General features: G+C 42.2%; 1 protein-coding gene across 1 annotated transcript in view; it reads right to left on the reverse strand.

The window, feature by feature from the left end:
- The window catches only part of LOC119180763 (uridine 5'-monophosphate synthase-like), a 31,267-nt gene extending 12,598 nt beyond the window's left edge, over positions 1-18,669 (reverse strand). Inside the window, exons 1-5 of the mRNA XM_037431897.2 lie at positions 18,328-18,669; positions 18,123-18,221; positions 16,984-17,145; positions 8,072-8,175; positions 2,862-3,003 (exon numbers count right to left, since the gene is read on the reverse strand). Coding sequence (XP_037287794.2) covers positions 2,862-3,003; positions 8,072-8,175; positions 16,984-17,145; positions 18,123-18,221; positions 18,328-18,459 — 639 coding nt within the window. The 5' untranslated portion in view covers positions 18,460-18,669. The remainder of the gene's footprint in view (positions 1-2,861; positions 3,004-8,071; positions 8,176-16,983; positions 17,146-18,122; positions 18,222-18,327) is intronic.
- Between the last annotated feature and the right edge of the window lie 111 nt (positions 18,670-18,780).

Raw genomic sequence — 18,780 nt, forward strand, 5'->3', positions numbered from 1 at the left:
ACCTAGATCTAGGTAAAACAGGCTGCTATCATTTCCCCTCTGTCATAATATGGCTGCCAAGGCCAACCTTCAGCCCTGCGACCTCTGGGTCAGCAGCCGAGCACCATAACCCTTAGACCGCCACGTCAGAATAGAAAGCTGGGTGAATTGCATTAAAACAATAACAGCAGTTCCATAAGGTGCTGACCACAGTCAAGAAGATTGATGCTGATTCTCAACTGAATATATTTAACACAAAGAAAGGACTACTGCATGTGGGTTGTAGCGCCACGCTAGATTTGGCTAAGTGGCCGCCCCAAAAAAAGAAGCGAGCTGTGTGGCGCGAGACATGAGAGATTTGCAGAACAACTTAGCTCCTGGCCTGGCTGGACGCTGCAGCAGCGACTCCGCCAACGCCTGCGTCGCGAATAAAGCTGTTACCTCGGCACGGGCTCATCGCCACCGTCTCGCCTGTCCTTCCTCGACAGGGTGATCGCAAGATCGCAGAACGAGATAGAAAAGTCATGGCTAGACACGTGACAGCTAACAAAGTGGAAAAGGCCGTCTTTCTAGTTTGTGTCTTACGCTGCAGCAATTGAATTAACATGAGAGCACATGCCCTCCTGGTGCAAGAAATGAGCTGCAAATCATAAGGCGTGACAGAAACGACACTCCTGGAAATAAATGTACGAGGTGTTTTTTTTTTTTTTGGTCCAACACGGCCTATGCCCGATGTTTTCTGTTCAGTATTTATCTCACTAGAGACACCTTTTACCCACCGAGCGGCCGTCTCTCCCTCTCTCTCTCACACACATACAAACGGTCCCAAACCTGAGGCAGCAGTGTGCCATGCTGAAGCAAATTGCATTAGGTGCAAAGACTACTTAAACAGCTAGGTAGACCAGTGTATTGTTGCTTTGATATAAAAATTACAGGGGTGTGCATGTATGGTATGATGGGTCCGTAATGTTTTTTTTTTTTTTTCCACCGACAGCATGGTTGCTACTCACGCACTGCACTTCGTACAGCACGCTACAGTAGATGGTCTTGAGCAGTGCTTGGTTTAACCGTACACAGATTATTTTCATTATCAGAAAAATAACTGGTGTATTTGAATTCTTCAGCACGTGGTGTTCCAGGGTGATCAACTGGTTTCTTGCAGCCTATTTTTTTTTTTTTTACCTGTGTTCTTGGATAAGCATGTGATCTTATCTTTTTCTGTAGCCTACATATATGTGCGTCTTAGTAATGATAAATCGGTTGAAAGTCTGAGCTGGTCCTCATCTCTTGTGTTCATTGTCTAAATGTTTGTGCAGTGCAGCTTTACAAAAAGCGTTAGAAATGATTGTGCTACCTCCCTGCAAAGATAAGCAAGAGTGATTTCTAGTGTCAGTGCATAGTGTGGTCGGCGGTGTTGATGATTGGAAACACCCTTTTGTGGTTTCTTTTCCACCGCATGATCGCAAAGGAGGCACACGAAACTTGATTTTTATCTTTCATCGGCACTTCTCTGCTGGGGCGGTGGAAATTGATATCCAATTTTATTTGCAATGCTCTTAGCTCGTTTATGACAAATGTTCACGGCATATTTTCTTTCCCCTTAATTGCAGAGTTGACTCTGTCCAAGGTGGCCGCACATAGAGAAAATGCTACGTGTGTGCATTAGCACGTAAATGCAAGAAAGAAGCAAACATGCATTTTGTGTGAGCAGACAGCGATAAGGTGCTGTGCGCAGGGAACACCATGCTCTGACATACTATTAAACATTATGAAGCTCGGAGTGATAATGACATCAAAATATTCCTAACCTTTTTAATAGTTTTTTCTGTACTTTACACACTTTTTACATTAAATAAACAGCAATAAAGTATTTTGACCAACTGCAAAAGTTTTATTCGGAAAAATTCGGCCCTCGAAGCGTTAACTCTGAGCTCAAGTGAATGCAAGTATAAGCAGGCACCACTTCAACTATAAATAATTTTATTTTTGGAGCCTCCAATATGAGGAGTGGCTGAAAGTCAACACGCTTGTGCTTTCTCAATTAAAATTTCCTGCCCCACAAACAAACACGGCAGACAGACAAGAAAACACATCATGTCTGCCTTACTTTCTTTTCTTAATATAGGGTGATATATAGAGTACCCTGATAGAGCGACATAGCATCATATGCGGACACTCCACTATATTGGGGGCGAAGACCAAATCATTTGGTCATTAGACAAAATAGCATTCCCATCCCGAACTTTTAAATTCATTTTTACAATTGAGTTGTCTTAGCCTAACCATAGGCCACTATCGTCTACATCGCAGTGGTAGCAGCGGTTGTAGGTGCTACGCAGGTCACATGACCAGTAGGCGAGGTGATTAAAAAAATAAATAAAACTACATTATGATGCTGATCATGACTTGATACAAAATACTAAGAAAGCTATTTGCTATTTCTTTATTCATGTTAACATTACAGACTTGAACTAGTCCTAATAAACCTAAGGCAAAGCCCCTGGGAGTGTAAGAGGGTCAAGTAGACAACAAGGAGCGCACGCTTGGCAGAAGTCCGGCTGCACTGCCGGCAAGTCGTGTGACGTGAGGCATTTGTAGTGTTGATAGTGGATTTACAATGCTGCGTAATTTTGCTTGCCAAGTCTATACACTTGAGCGCTTACAGCTTCTTTGTATGACGGTTTTCACACTATGTAACTGGCTGAATTTTTCAGTTATGCCGTAGAAAATGCAAGCTCTTACAGCTTTTTGTTTTACCAAAAGTTGCACAACTCTAGAGGCCCTGCAGATCTTCCACGTCAAACTCACGCGTAAGATGTCTTCGGTCACAATACGCTACCAGCTTGCCCCGATCTGCAACTCATAAAACGCTCGCGACCCACCTTGGTGGGCGATGGCAGCAAGAGGGAAGGCACCAGGGGTGCCTTGACCGCTTGCACGAAGGCGGAAACTTTGCTGGCCATTTCCTCGCTCAGGCGCTTCTTGGCCACCAGCTTCTTCATAATCGACGTGATGTGAAAGATGCTGCATCATCAGAAGTAACCACTGTCACTATGATTGCACGATTCTTCGAGCACTACGAATGTTCAAACTAATATTACAGTGTCTGAGTTCACCGTGACATGAATTCAAGATTTCTGAAGTACTATTCAAAGCGAGACAAACAATAAAACAGTGCTTAAGATGGGATGAGAAAAAGATGTGACAAACTCACAACCCAGGCTTATTTATTACAAAACAACTGTAACATATCGGAAGCAGGTTTCTGCACAGCATGATGAAACATAAGCAACATGCTGCTCACACGTGCCATTAAGGCCGAGCGACAGAGATAATTGGCTCGAACACATTATCAAGAAGCTGCTGTCAGACCAGCAACCCCTAGATGTCCAATACCACTGCAGTGAAGGGAAATTGCGTGATTCATTATATCGCATGTAACTTGCCTGAAAAGACAGCTTCACCGCATCGTGCGGTCACTATGACACGAGAACATCTATTCAGGGGCAATCTGCGTCGTTGCAAAGGCACACTGCGTAATAATTGTGCACTATACCGGCATACTGATCATCTTTTTTAGTGTGTTATATGGGCCTATATGATCTACCATAAAATGCCAAGCAAGCCCCCCGCTCCCCATGATGAAGGTTAATCCAACCAGATTTGGGAAGGGGAGGTGCTTGCATAGTTCCAGACCATTCACTAAACCTTGTTTGGCGCTTATTTCAGATATCCTGAAAAAAAGAGGGGAGCGCTTGCTCTGATGGGGGTGCTTGCCCAGCATTTCACGGTTAACTATGGAAAGTTTCAAAATGTAATGTATTTTACTGCCTATAGCTTGTACTTGATTTCTACTACTATTGAAATCCTGCTATTACTATCTGGATTTGCTTTCAAATTATTAGACACCAATCATCATTCACTTCAACTTAGCTTCAAGCTATCAACAAAGAAATGTACATTTAAGGGTTCATTTTTTTTTGTTAGACACAACAATATTGAGAACTAGCAGATAATAATTGTAATTACTTTTAATAACATCACATTTATATTACAATTACTTCTAATAACATTCACTATACTTTTTTTTGGCATCATTGCCTGTTATTTCTCATTATTTTGAACTAATGAAGTGTCATTTGCACAATCCCAACTGTCAACTGTTAATTTCCTACCATAAAGTCTGACAATGCTTCGTACTCAAGACAACCAAAGAATGGCATTGAGCGTCACACACAGAGGGATACATACAGGGTATATTTCACAGAATTAAAATAAGCAAAACAATGTCCACGTCAATTTGTCACGGGGGGTTTTCCCAAAAGAAACCGGCTACTTCACCGTAAAAATGATCATGTTCATTTCAGCTTGCCACATGAAAATTTTCTGAAAAGAGATTGGCAACTCTTTCATAAGCAGAACAAAATCCATGTCATCCACAAAAGGGGAGTTTTCCAGAGGGCCTGTACACTGTTCATAGGCACAGCAAAGCACAGAAAATGCTCATAAATTCGAACTCGGTTGATTGGAACTTACAGTTACAGTTATTTCAAACTCAAGCCTTGGTCCTAGCACAACCCTGCGCATTTATAAAGGAGGAAAACTTTTGATAATTCAAACGAATCGGTATTCACAATTAATTAAAACTATCAGCCCCTGGTTTTTCATTGCACCTCGCAGAAGTCGGCCACAAGGGGTCACAGTGTGTTCCGAAACCAAACCAAACCGAATTCACCAGAGATGCAAAACAATGAGACAGCAACATTTCTCAGCAGATGAAAATTCGGATGCTGGGCGGAAGTTCCTGGGCAAGCTGCAAACAGTGCTCACAGAGTCTGGACGCAAAAAAGCAAATGCAAATTACTGATTAGTTTTAATTTTTATTGCGTTAACACTGTCATTCAAATAACTGTGTTCTGTAGTATAAACAGTGTTGTGCTGGTGCTTCAACTCAGGGCTTTCCAGAGGGCCCATGTGGCAGCTGAGGGGCTTGGCCTCTCTGTCTCGACGTGGGAGCAGCCAACATAAGTGTCGGGACTAATCCTCAAGACAAGATTAAAATTATTTATACCATACCATACCATACAAATAGCATGATAAATTCCACGCTAAGGCTTACTGCTAACATGAATGCAAGCCGGTGCATCACTAACAGGTCAATTCATGCTGTTTGCTGTTCAAGCTCCATAAACTTCTGCTGCAGACGAGTACCTGGTTTATGATAACGTGTCTGATCGTGGCTTCCTCAAGTTCTGCACGCGCAGCGTGGTGCGATGTCCGTTCATTCTGGTGCCCGCCCGCTTAACTCAGACTTTGCTTAATTCAAACAACTTCATAGTCCCCTTTGAGTTCAAATCAATGAGCTTTTACTGCATGTGCGAATTCAAAATGGGAGATTCTTCCAAAAGGAACCGCTTGTTTCTTGATAAAAACTGTCATGTACATGTCAGTCATTCACATGAAAATCTTTCTAGAGGAACTGAATACTTCTCCGTAAAAGCAACGAAGTTCGCATCCATTACGGAACAGCCTTTGTCCTAGCTGTGGGTGTCTGTGGCATTATTACAGCTGGTTAGGTCAAGCTGCTTTTATATGATGACGATATATCTTATGAACGTCCGAGTATGAACTAAGACAGAGATAAGGTGGAAGAGAACGATACTAGTGACGTGGTCTGGGTATATATGTTTAATATTGCTAAATGAAGCTTGCAGCTGATAGTAGCGCTAGCGTCATTTTTTCTCTCCTTTGTTCCTATCTTAGTTAATGCTTGAAAGTCCTTAATTAAGCTCTATATGTACCACCTAGCTCGTCTATCAGTCTTACTTTAGATGATGATAGTTGAGGAGCGTTTGGAGTCTTTTACAAGTTCTAGAGCTTTAAGCACTTTCTAAATTGTCCTCAAGGCTGCTTGCAGCGGCCATAAAGCGAATTCTGGATCTGGCATTGTGCATTGCATGCCAGCTACTCATTACTGGTAAAGATTTCCAGAAGGCATGTTTTCCTAATGTCAAACGGTTTGCTGGCGGTACAGGAGAGACTGTTGAAGGCCTTTATTGACAAGAGCCATCACACAAACAAAACACGAACCCAAACTAGAGAGGTCTGTGGTCCAGTGACTGGCGTCTAGAGTCGTCAACCCTTGAAATGGAGGCCAACTTATGAAGGCCTGCTCATTATTTTTTTTTTTTTCATGGGGCCACAATGGACACAGACTGATCTGTTCTGATCTGGCTTGCCCACACAGTCAGACATGCACTTCTTTTTTTATTCAGTTAGTCCTGTCAGAGCATCATCCAGCAGTGGTAAGTATAAGATGGTGCTGGCTCAGCTATACTTTGTTCTGAATGGTGAAGCACACTCGAAATACAGGGGTCTAGTCTGCGTACACACCTGGTGACTTCCCAGGGTTGCACCATGCCAACGGAGCGATGACTATTTTATCAAAGCAGCAATAACAATAAGAACAGTGAGCCCTTTTACAGCAAATCGCTACCACGACAACTATAAGCCAGCAGGGACAGGTAAAGGTCTTTTCAGATGCAGTCGTTTGCTATCCCATTTGACAACAAAGCTGAATGCAACAAAGTTACACTGACTTAGAGGCTGCAATTGTGGACAATCCCAGCAGCATGGGGTAAAAGCACGAGCTAAAGTGCGCACATCGATAGACATGGAAGTGCCTACCTCACCTTACAAGGCTTCGCGCTCTTGGCCGAGGCTACTAAGTCACCCACAACAGCTGTACACAGCAAAGGGTGTGGCAGGTGCAGTTGTGGCTAAGGTAAGCTGTCAACAGCCACAAATTTTTCAGTTGAAGGACAATGCAGCATTGGAGGTATGAAGAGTCTGTGCCTACTATGGCAGGAAAGGCCACAACCAGATTGAAGAAAAATCACGAAGTTTTTCCCAAAGCATCAGCTACAGTGGTGCAGCAAGATGTGAAAGCCAATGGCAGCAGGGTCCTCATCGAGTGAGCTTCCCAGTGTGCACAGTTCACGTCATCACCAAGCGCGGAAACCACCGAGATTTTGCCATCGACATGCATCCCCGAAAATCAGTAAATATTTGTCTGGACAGCCCACGGTGTTGGTTCTTCAATTCCTTTGTAGGTTTGTTCTCATAATTTATAAACGCAGTGTCTGATACACTATTTACTTCGATTGCGCTGTTTAGTAGCCAGTTTGACATTGAAGTTGTTACAAGTGCCACGACAACTTTAGCAACAAAAGGCAAGAAAGTTACAGCCTTGAAAGAGACAAATCCACCTGTGGAAATGTTGGCTCTAGCACCCACCCACTGTTTACGAATTTCTCATGACAACTTTATGAACTTTTTAATGATATTTTTTAAACGGGGGAATGCCTAGACATCACGCTACACACTAGGCCTGGCCATCTTCATATAAATCTAAGCAGCCTGTACACTTATATGCCTAGTACATTCAATTCTATAATAAAAATTAAAAGAGCATTACTGCCAAAAAGTTTTTGAACAGCATGGTCTCCTAAGCACATTAAAATTCTTGTGACATACCTGTGTATGAATTTAATTCATCACGTCTAAACCTTGCTTTGATTTAAAAAAAATGATTGCAAAGGTGATAGTAGCATTTCTTTTTTTTAACTGTAGCAATTTTTCAATGGTTGGTCATTGTTGAAACAAGTCATTTTTGCAATACTATCAATTTTTAATGTATTTCATTTTTTCATAAATTTCCTCTGCACAGTCAGAAACAAAAATGACTAAGTTGCTCTAATTTCCCTTCACGCAAAAGAGTATTCGGAGATCTAGTAATATCTGGAGTTTTATGTAAAAAAAACCATGATATGGTTATGAGAAATGCCACAGTAGAGGGCTCCAGAAATTTCAACGATTTGGTGTTCTTTAAGGTGTACTGACATCGCACAGCACACGGGCCTCAACCGTTTCACCCCCACCAATATGAAATTGCAGCGGCCGGGATCAAACCAGCAACCTTGGAGTCAGCAGCCGAGCACCGTAGCCACTGATCCAGCATGGCAGGCAGTATTTCGAGGTTTCAGGGGCTAGCAAAGACATAAGACTAAACCAGCCAGAGGCAGCTCGTTACCTGTGCAGTTTAATGTTCCACTTGAGCAGGTTTTCTTTGCCACCCTGCTCACGGTCCAGGAACACAACGGCGTCGGTCACAACCAGGCCAGCTGTGGACAGTGCCTGCAGACATCGTGCATCTTCCATTATTCAGCTGTTTGCGTGCCAAATCAACAATGGTAGTCTCGCATTCAGTCAGAAGGGCTGTGCAGCACTACAGGTATGCCTCAAGAGCAGAACAAACAAGACAAACTCACTTTGCTGTCATGAAATGTGCATCTGAAAAGGACCACTTCGTAAAGCGGGCGCTTCTTTACGAAAAAGATCTCCCAGTTCAGGTGAAACAACACAAAACTTTGCTTCTCATGCTTCAACATCGTTGCGAAGAACTGTTAAAAGTGCAAATTGTGAATTTTACGTTCGAAGCGAATAGCGATTTTGGTCCAGTGATGTTCCGTACTACGTCGAAGAATTCCCATTCAGAGACATAAAAACTTCCTATTTCGGGGATTTTCCCCTGCAAATGTTGACGAAATTCCCAGCACATTTCCCTGCACAACAGTACTAATTTCCACCCCAATCCACGCACACACATACTATATACGCGTCTCACGTACTGGGGACTTTTTGAATCGTAACTATAACCCCTTCACTGCCGCACAAGCATGACTTTATTAGACAGCATTGGTTGCGTGTCCGTCCGCAGCAGCCGTATGGGCGCAGCCTGCCAGCAGTTTGCAGTGGGATGCTGCGTCTGTAAGGGTGCTGCTGATGCGCAACTAAATCTGTCTATTAATTCATATACTGTTAGTACACTGCACATTGTGGGCTTCAAGACTAACACCAATAGTGAACTAGAAATCGCTTTGCGTAAATATTAGAAACAAATCTCAAAGGCTATGCTTGTGCGATGCATGTGCCAGAACCAATTACAGCAGATGAAGGTGCACTGTGACCGCTAATTATCGGTCGTCATAGAATAATGTCCTCATTCCTGAAATGCCCTGTAATATCACGAAGATTCCCCTTTTCCCTTTTGCTCGAAATGACAGGCTTAATTCCCCAGAAAATGGAAAAAGGGAATCTTTGTGATATTACAGGAAATTTCAAGAATGGGGACATTCTTCTATGACGACAGGCTTAATTCCCCAGAAAAGGGAAAGCTCCCTGCACGGAACATCACTGTTTTGGTCGAATAATTTCAAGTCGTATTCGAGTAGTATATATCACATGTTGTGAAGGAAAATGGGCATATAGTATTTGTCATGCCCTAAACAACCTACACACTATATTATTTTTAAAATTGGGACAAGGCTTGTGCAAAAGCCTTTTTTTTTGTTTAAAGGAAGTAGAAACAAATTTGAATAGTAGTGGAATTCGAATTTTAGTAGAACACATGTGATAACCTGTAATATATGTTACTATTTAATAGTTCCTATATTTGGAGCATAAAAGCCTGTATAAAAAGATTTTAAACATCAAAAATGAGGAATCAATGTGAGAGTGATATGTTCAGAGTGATATGTTCGCGGAAATTTACAAATTTTTACAAATACAAGTTTTCACTGTTTAGCACCCTCATCACTGCAATGAAAGCACCTTTACAAAAAATTTATATGCAAACTAATGTACATTTGAAAAGGTGCTTTATCAGTTTAGCACCACTCCACTGCAGTGAAACCATCTTTACGAGCATTGTACACAGACTAGTATACACTTATTTATTCATTACGAATACTTCTAAATTTTCAATAATTTAAATTCGAATCAAAGTGAATACTTTGATATTCGTTCGAATATTTGAAGCACTCGAATATTCATGCAAGCCTAGTTAGAAGTTCTTTCATTTCTTATGCTTTGAATGGTAACACGATGTGCTGGTAAATTGACAAATAAAATGTTTTATTCATGTTGCATATGATAATTCAATTTGCATGTACATGGAAATCTGTTTCTTGTTCAAACTTCTAAATCTGTACTAACTATACAATTCACTAAATACAGTAGACTCTCATTAAATAAAACATAAAAGGACAAGAAAAATGTGTGCTCCTTAATGGGAGCTCCATTGAAATGAAATGAGAGATGATCAGGGGTGCAAGATTCAAGTAGTACAAGACCACTTATTATAGAGTCAGTGGTTCCATTTAAGCAGCATTTTTATTTAAGATAGTTCTATTTACTGAGCATCTACTGTATTGTACAAACTGTAGCTGTACTAACTGACCCCTTCTCAAGGTGTTGGTTTCAGCGAGTTTTAATTGCACAATATTAGCTTTTCACTGCAAGTATAACAACATGCTCCCGGCTGCCTAATGCGCGAGGAGCAGAGCAAAGCGAAGCTCGAGTGACGAAAACTTACTGCTTTGCGCAGTACTACATTCCTTCATCCTTTTGTTCAAGCAATGTCATTTCATAAACACTACATAAACTGCATAGATGTCAAGGTCAAAAATGTTTCTTGGGTCTCATGTGCTCTTCTCTCTGGCTCAAGTATCTTTCACATGTTTGTGAGGTTCTGATGACACATTATAAAACTGTGTTGCACTGCGATTTGCTGCTTACCTTTATAAATAAACATAGAGATAACAAATATGGATACACAGATGCAGACACACAACAAATACAGATAAAGTAGTCCTCCTGGTCTTTTATACATTTCAATAAATATGGATGTATGTAGTTACAGTTGAAGCCAGATATACCGTATATACTCGTGTAAGGGCCGCACTTTTTTTTCGAAAATTTTGCTAGGTGCGGCCCTTACACGAATCAGGCCGATTTAGTACAGGCAGTACAGGCCAAAGGTCTGTACTGTTTATGCAACAGTAGCAGAGTGCAAGAGTCACAAATGACATGCCAGAAATGTTTTTATTCGGATTCCATTTCGCTGTCCTCGTTCTCGGAGGAGCTCGCCTCGGCGTCCGCGTCTTCCCAGAGACGGTCATCTTCGGTGCCGTTCATGGAGTTCGAAATTCCCGTTACCTTGAAGCTTTTAGCAACTACTTCTACTGACATGGCACGCCACGCATTCAAAATCCATTCACACACCTGTTGGAGCGACGCCCGCTTCAGCCGTCCTGTAGGGGTCTTCTCGTGGACGCCTCCAGCCATCCATTCAGAGTAACATCGGCGAAATTCCACTTTGAATGGTCTGTTGACGCATACGTCGAGCGGCTGCAGCACACTCGTCAGGCCACCGGGAATGACGGCCAAGTCCGTACGAGTTGCGGCAACTCGGTTCTTGACGCGGTCGGTCAAGTGGCCCCTAAAGCTGTCCAAAACAAGGAGGGCTTTCCGTTGTAACAGCCCTCCAGGTCTGTTTGCCCAGACGGTCTTAATCCAGTCAACGACCAGTTCCTCGGACATCCAGCCCTTCTCTTGCGCACGTACGACGATTCCCTGAGGGAACTTCTCTTTTGGGAGAGTCTTCCTTTTAAATACGACGTACGGCGGAAGCCTCCTGCCGTCTGCCGTGATGCACAACATCACAGTGCACCTTTGGCGTTCTGCACCAGTCGTGCGCACAGACACACTTTTCGCACCTTTTAAATCCACTGTGGTGCTTTCCGGTGCATCGAACCACACAGGTGTCTGGTCCGCATTCCCAATTTGGGACAGGTCGTATTCATGCTCCCTCCTGAGAGCATTCACGAAGCGATGAAACTTAATGACGTGGTCTTCGTACTCGCGCGGCAGTTTTTGGCAAATCGTCGTTCGGCGCCGAATAGAAAGCTGGTTACGGTTCATAAACCGCGTAGCCCAGCCCCGACTTGCCTTGAATTGTGCCGGGGGTATTTCCATGTGGCGAGCGATGCTGAGGGCTTTGACGCGTATCATGTCAGTCGATACGGCGTAGCCGTCCCTTCGTGTGTCGACGACGTAGTTGACGAGCTCGCTTTCGAGTTGCGGGTACTTGCACTTTTTCCCGCGAAACGCCTTTCGGCTCCTGTTAGTAGCGGCGAGGGCATCTTTCTGATTCATCCAGTAACGCACGCGCTTCTCATCGACGTCGTACTTTCGTCCAGCTTCCCGCTTCCCGTGCTCCTCGGCATAGTCAATCACTTGCAGCTTAAATGCTGCAGTGAATGATCTCAGATGCCGGCCCATCGTCCGTCACGTGCGCTGGCTTCTGCAGGGTTCACTACAACCAACAAAGTGACACCGACGACACCGATCTGAAGTCGCGCTGCCAACGTATCGACACGATGCTAGGAACGATGCCAACAAAGAGGCCGCACAAGGCAAATATGGCGGCGCGCTGTCAACAGCGTGGTCGGCGCGTCGGCGGAAGTAGAATAAAAGCGGAAAAGCGTGCAGCGCCATCTGGCTGTAAATGAACTAACTACACTTTTCTGGCGGGACATTTTGAACTTTTGTTTTTTTTTTTTTCGAAATATCCGCTTTCAAAGTTGGGGTGCGGCCCTTACACGAGGGCGGCCCTTACACGAGTATATACGGTACTCAATCTAAAGGAAGCCGCGAGAAACTTTTACGCATAGGTTATTCGGTATGTAGAATATTTCATACCTTGAAAATATTTTAAGATTTTACAGCTGTTTCATATACAGAACAATTCAGTATATATGGCTTCTTTATATGACCGTCTCACCATAGTAATTTAAAACTAAGCAAATCTACAATGTTTCTAGCCCCTATCACCATGAACAAGCTGTACAAGCATCAAATGCACATTTTGTTATAATGAGGATCAAGAAACACAAAAGAACACTGTTTCTTAGGGGGAAACTGTGAAAGAAATAAGAATTGTTTCTTCAAACAGGAAAATTCTTCAATACACAAAATTGAGCAAAAAAAGACTAGTGTCTTTACAAGGAAAGCGACAGGTCGAAGCACATAATTTAACAATCATTTTACATATAGGTAAGGTGACTAAGAATAAAAATAGATAGCACATGTGACTGGTGACACAGCCACAATGACAAGTGATTGTATGCTTCTTCTAGGAAGCCTACCTGTGTGTCCATGTGGGCTTATAAACAGAATTTAGACATTGTGACAAGTGTCCATAACAATAGCACATAACAAGCAAGTTCGATGTTATTTATGAAGATGGCGCCTGATGGGGGGTAGTGCGACTATTTTTAGGGCTGACAGGCAAGTTTGTAACATAAATGGCGCCGCAGTTCTTAAATACAAACAGGCTGACTGAAAATAAAAACAAAAAAAGGCAAGGCAATAAACGTGAATTTGAGGAAGTAAAACAAGACCTAATGTTTCAGAATATAAGAGGTGAGAATATGAAAATACACAGCCGTGCATTGACGATGTTTCACTGCTTTCCATATCAAGATTGTAAAGTGCATTGCCACTGACAATGATAAGAAACAAAATTAGAGTAACTAAATTTTGTTAAATGTACTATAGGCTTGGTAAATTCATGAAAATACAGCGTAACACTGCATTTACGCTAGTGTGCACTCTTTGTTGCAATGCAGTGCGAGATTGCGTCAGACGTACCGCTATGCAAGAGTGAAGAGCGTCACTTGACGTAGGCAGAAGCGACTCGGACAAACAGGCACAACGGGACGAGCACTGCCTGCCAACTATGCCTCAGCTGAAAGAATGCCAGGCCTTTTGTAATCTTTGTGCTGTCGCACGTGTACACAAGTATAAGACAATCTCGGTTATCTTCATCTAAAGACAGCATTTCTCTCAGGAGATTGCAGCTGATACTGCCATGTGTACACAAGCTTAGGCTGCATTGTGACCACAAATGGCTCGCATTTGAGAGCGAGACACAGCTGGCTGTCGGTCATTCTAATAATAATATCTGGGGTTTTCTGTCTCAAAATCTAGATACGATTATTACAGATGCCGGAGTGGAGGGCTCCGGAAATTTCGACCACTTGGGGTTCTTTAACGTGCTCTGACAGCGCACATTACACGGGCCTCTACCATTTCGTCTCCATTGAAATGCAACCGCCGCAGCCGACATTAAATACGCAAGCTTTCGACCAGAAGCCGCTCATTCTGCTGCGGCGCATTTTGCATTTTTATCATTGACTGGATTGTTCCGTCTCACACTGAAAATAATATGACTAGTTCTTCCCAAGCTGACACCGTCTGAAGGAAACACCTCCGTTATTGCGCCTCAAATAGTACGAGAGTACAGTAACCAGGAAGTAATTAGTATCCATATCAGGTGTGAGTTATGATGCACTGCCTGCAAATGCGTCAAATTCGCATGGCCCAATTCTAAGGCGTTTGATATTACGTTCCGAGAAAAAAAAAACGAAGAAAAACGTTTTGAGAGTATCTGAAGTTAAGATTAATTAGAATTTAATTAAATACCTAATTTTTCTGCAATCAGTCAGCTTCAATTCATGCTTAAAAAAATAAAATCTTATGTAGAAAATATCTGCCAAGCTTGTTTTTCTGGTTCTATTTGTTTCTAGCAAAGAAAAAAAGCTCTACATTAATCCTGGAACGTGGCACGCTGAACAATCATCGAACATGGTAGTGTCTCCAGTTAAGTGATCCTCTGCAGCGATACGCATCACAAAGTTATATGACTGTTAGTTGTCCACTCGGGAAGCTTGCACAAATGTGCACATTGAGTTTAAAGCCACTTGAAGAAACCCGCAGTGCGTGTGCCTCTTTAGTTGATGTGTTCAATTGTACACACTGCTGTTGAAGGGGTTACACGATTCAGCATGAAATTTAAAGTGTAGTGGTGACACGTAGCTGCTGCGGTCTTGGCACAGCACGTAAAAACATGGAAAGTCGGAATTTTTTTCAATTACACTTTATAAGCTGACGCATGTTTGGATTGGCTACTAAAAACATTATTGCAGATGAAAGAGAGGCATGGTTGCACATTGTCTCATTATTTCATGCGGCAAAGTCTGACATAACTGTTGTATGGTTGCGGTTTATGTCTATTGGTTTGCCGTTAATGAAGTTGTGCGACAGAGACTTGGTTAGTGTGATCCTCTGGTCTTCCTTCGGTCCAGGTCACAGTCACACAACTTTGTGCATTCCATTGCATCGAAAGATTCGTTTGAACATAACCTCATGACCGCAAGCTGCTGTTGTAACATGCGAAAAACATATGCCATAGAAATTGTTGGAAGTGTAAAAGAAAAATATCACTGAAAAATATTTAGGGTGAAACTTCTATTGCCAAAGTCATTTGAATGGGTTCTATGGCATAATCAACTATTTTCTGGCAAGCTAATAAATTTAGAGTTGTTAATAATATTTTCAGTCTGAATTAATTCTATATTTTCCTACGCTATTCTTTTTTTTTTTTTGAGCTCAATTCTTTATTCACCATTAATACAGAAGGAGGTCCCGGAGTTACAAAACTGTCAGGAGGACCTCCTATTAGTCATTTGTCAATATCAATAAATTGCATGTGATGGTAAAATGCAGTTAAAGAGTAAAAAAAAAAGGATGCGAGAAAATAATAAGCTGGCCATATAGGAAAAAAGAACAATGAAAAGAACCAACAAAAAATAAATCTGTACAAGAAACGTAATTTATGAGAAAATAGTACAGAACTAACTACAGATGATAAAAATTGCAATCAATGTAACTTATATAAACATAAGAGTTTGTCAAAGAACATGGCGTACAATTTATATATAAAAAATAAAACATGCTGGCAACTAAATTTAACAAAATATTAAGTTTCTAGAAACAACAAACCATCAATTGGAGAGAGAAGTTCAACACAATTCTATGATACATATTATAGAAGTGGTATTGTAATGAAATGAATTAAATGCTTTATGTATATAAACATAATGAATCAATAGTGAGCAGTGTTGTTAGTAGGGGTGTCTTCATGAGTTTTTTTAATATTATTGTTGTGTGGCATGCTTTAATCACTAATGGCAATATATTCCAGTATTGAATGGCAGTGAAAAGAACTGTGAATTTCCCACAATTAGTATTTATTCGGGAAAGTAAAATGTTGCTGTTAGACGAAAATCTAGTGTTGTTACTATCAGTTTGAGTAGATGCTTAAAATGTATCGATATTCGATTTCATAGTTAAGTGTGTGATATATTACTAAAACTAGTTTGACCTGAACTGTGTAAGATAGTGATAGTATGCTTAATGAAGTGTAATTTAGTACCGAATGAGACATGTAGCTAGAAAAAGTTATGATCTGCAAGGCTTGATTCTGTAAATGTTGTAGATGTGTTAAATGTGTGGTATATGTGTTTCCCCAGGCGGAAATGCAGTATTGAAGGTGGTTATGTATAAATGCGTAATAAAGCGAAGTTCTGATATGCTGTGGGAAAAACGAGCATGTTAAAATTAGTACTCTGATACCAAGAGCAATCTTTTTTGAGGTCATTTCAGCATGCGGGTTAAACTTAAGATGACGATTGAGCTTGACCCCAAGAAAGATGACTTCGTGTGCAAGTAAAACAACATGATCATTCATGATGAGTGGGGGTGCAGATGGGATGACACCTTTATTTCTATGCAAAAGCATGAATTGGGTTTTAGATGCATTGATACAATTTTTTTTTTTTTGCACCAAACAGATAAGCTGCTCAGGTCACAGTTGAGTCGGGTTATTATGGTATTCATGCAATCACTAGAAGTAAATGTAGAGGTGCCATCAGCATATAAAATGGATGAGGTGCTAGTCAGGCAGCTGGGAAGATCGTTAATGTACACAGGAAATAAGATGGGACCTAGAAGGGAGCCTTGTGGGACACCCATTATGACTGATTTAACATGTGATAGTGACCCTTCGAAATTTACTATCTGCGTTTTGTTAGTTAAATAGCTGCGTATGAGTGAAAGTGCTGAGCCGCATTCAGACAGCCTCCAGTTTAGACAGCATGGGCTAAACTAAATACAATGTGGACACAAAGAGGGTTCACGGAGAAACCTGCCACCGTTAGCAGGTACAATACGTTCTCATGTTTACAAGCATTAACACACCTGAGCTATCTCAATGATGCTGGACCCACTGCTGACGATGTCCTCAATGATGATACACTTCTGGCCAGGATGGAAGGTTCCCTCGATAGGACGTTTCGTGCCGTACGCCTTGACTTCCTTGCGAACCATCACCATTGGCTGCTCTGTTGCCATCGACACGCACTGCGCACGGAAGAGGTCGCACAGTTCAAAACGACTTGGTGAACATTGTCAGCCGACCTTTGTGAAGACATGCAAAACAGGAGCACAACTTATACTCAACTGATCACAGATTGTAAATTGATGCCCATTTAATGACTAAATTTCTGGCAATGAAAGTCATAAATTTAGACATCAGCTTAATAGCAATAGATAGCTCTCGTTCATGCCTTTACGGTTGATCCTTCGTGTGGTAGTGTATCAAGGAACTGCATGCACGTACATTACAAGCGTATCTAATGCCAATGGACAAGTTGATAAATGTGGTCGCCCTCGAGAAAATTAGTTTATGCACGTGTGATCAAGAAAGTACACAGATTTCATCCTGGCTGTCATGAGAATGTGAGGTTCTAATAATGCACCTTTACAAGCATTCTACAAGACTATAGCATATCTTTTGGTCATTAACTTTATTTATGTTCTACTTAATTACTCCTTTATTATGTCCCACCTGGTCTGCAATTATAGTTTGTTTTGTACAATTAGGATAACTATTACTCGATGAGCTTTTGCATTTAAAAACTTTTTTTTCTGGTCTGTTAGGGTTTGTTTCTACATATAAATTGTAACAGAATAATCTTGAACATTGGTGTGCTAAAAAAACCTCATTTATGTGGGCTAATTATTCACATATTTATACTAATTATTGTCCCCATACTTTGGATAAACGCCATGAACAGCCAGACACCAGGTGCAGGCAAATTTATACATGTGTTGGCACCGTTCCCGCGACAGCAGCTAATGGAGACACTACTGCGGGCACGTTTCCTCTCGGTCTGTCTCGATGCCGGAACGTGAGCACCCCGCCAAATCTACGCAGCCTGTTTAGTCTATTCTATGTCCGCCAACAGCTGAGCATCTGGTTAACGCGTTTTATTTCCATCTGAAAATTCTGACCAACGATGTTCTTGCATGTGCAACGCGAAACAGACATGTCTTACTGTGGCGATAGGAAGCGCCGTGTACGGAACCCCGCACAGTAGATCGCCCTCGATGTTGTCTTCCTTGATCTTGGCCACAACAGCATCGGCGATGTCGTGCTAGAAAGCGAAATGAACTTTGTTTCAGCTGCAAGCAGGATGCGTGGCAACCCATGCATGCTCAGTCGAAAATATACGCCGACTCGGCTCAACAAAGTGTACGTACAAGAAGTTTCGGGTAGCTCACGGAGACCCGGAGGTCTACGTAGAACGGAGAGGTGATGCCGCTCTTCAGCGTGAACGAGCCAAATTTCACGGCTCCGGCGTCCACCAACTCGCACGCCAAACATTCTGCCATGGTCGCAGCAGTGCCAACGCAACACGTGAGCTGATCGACTTGGTGCCACACGTGATGACGGCCACAGTCAGCCACAGAGTTCAGTGCACAGGCGAAGGCCTCCTACTGTTAAGCGACGGGTCCTCGCGATGTGTTCGGCGAGAGATCGTGTTCGGTGGATCAGCCTGGACCGCGAACCTCAGATAGCCCGCGCACAGCCGGCGATTGCGCGTCACGTGCCGCAAAAGGAAAAGCTGGACGTGCAAACAAGTGCGGACGTCAATGCAATAAACGAGCGCGTTGCCATGACAACAGCATCCTTTTGTGATGATGATACTTGAT

Source organism: Rhipicephalus microplus, chromosome 10, assembly GCF_043290135.1.
Source record: "Rhipicephalus microplus isolate Deutch F79 chromosome 10, USDA_Rmic, whole genome shotgun sequence".
Taxonomy (NCBI): domain Eukaryota; kingdom Metazoa; phylum Arthropoda; class Arachnida; order Ixodida; family Ixodidae; genus Rhipicephalus; species Rhipicephalus microplus.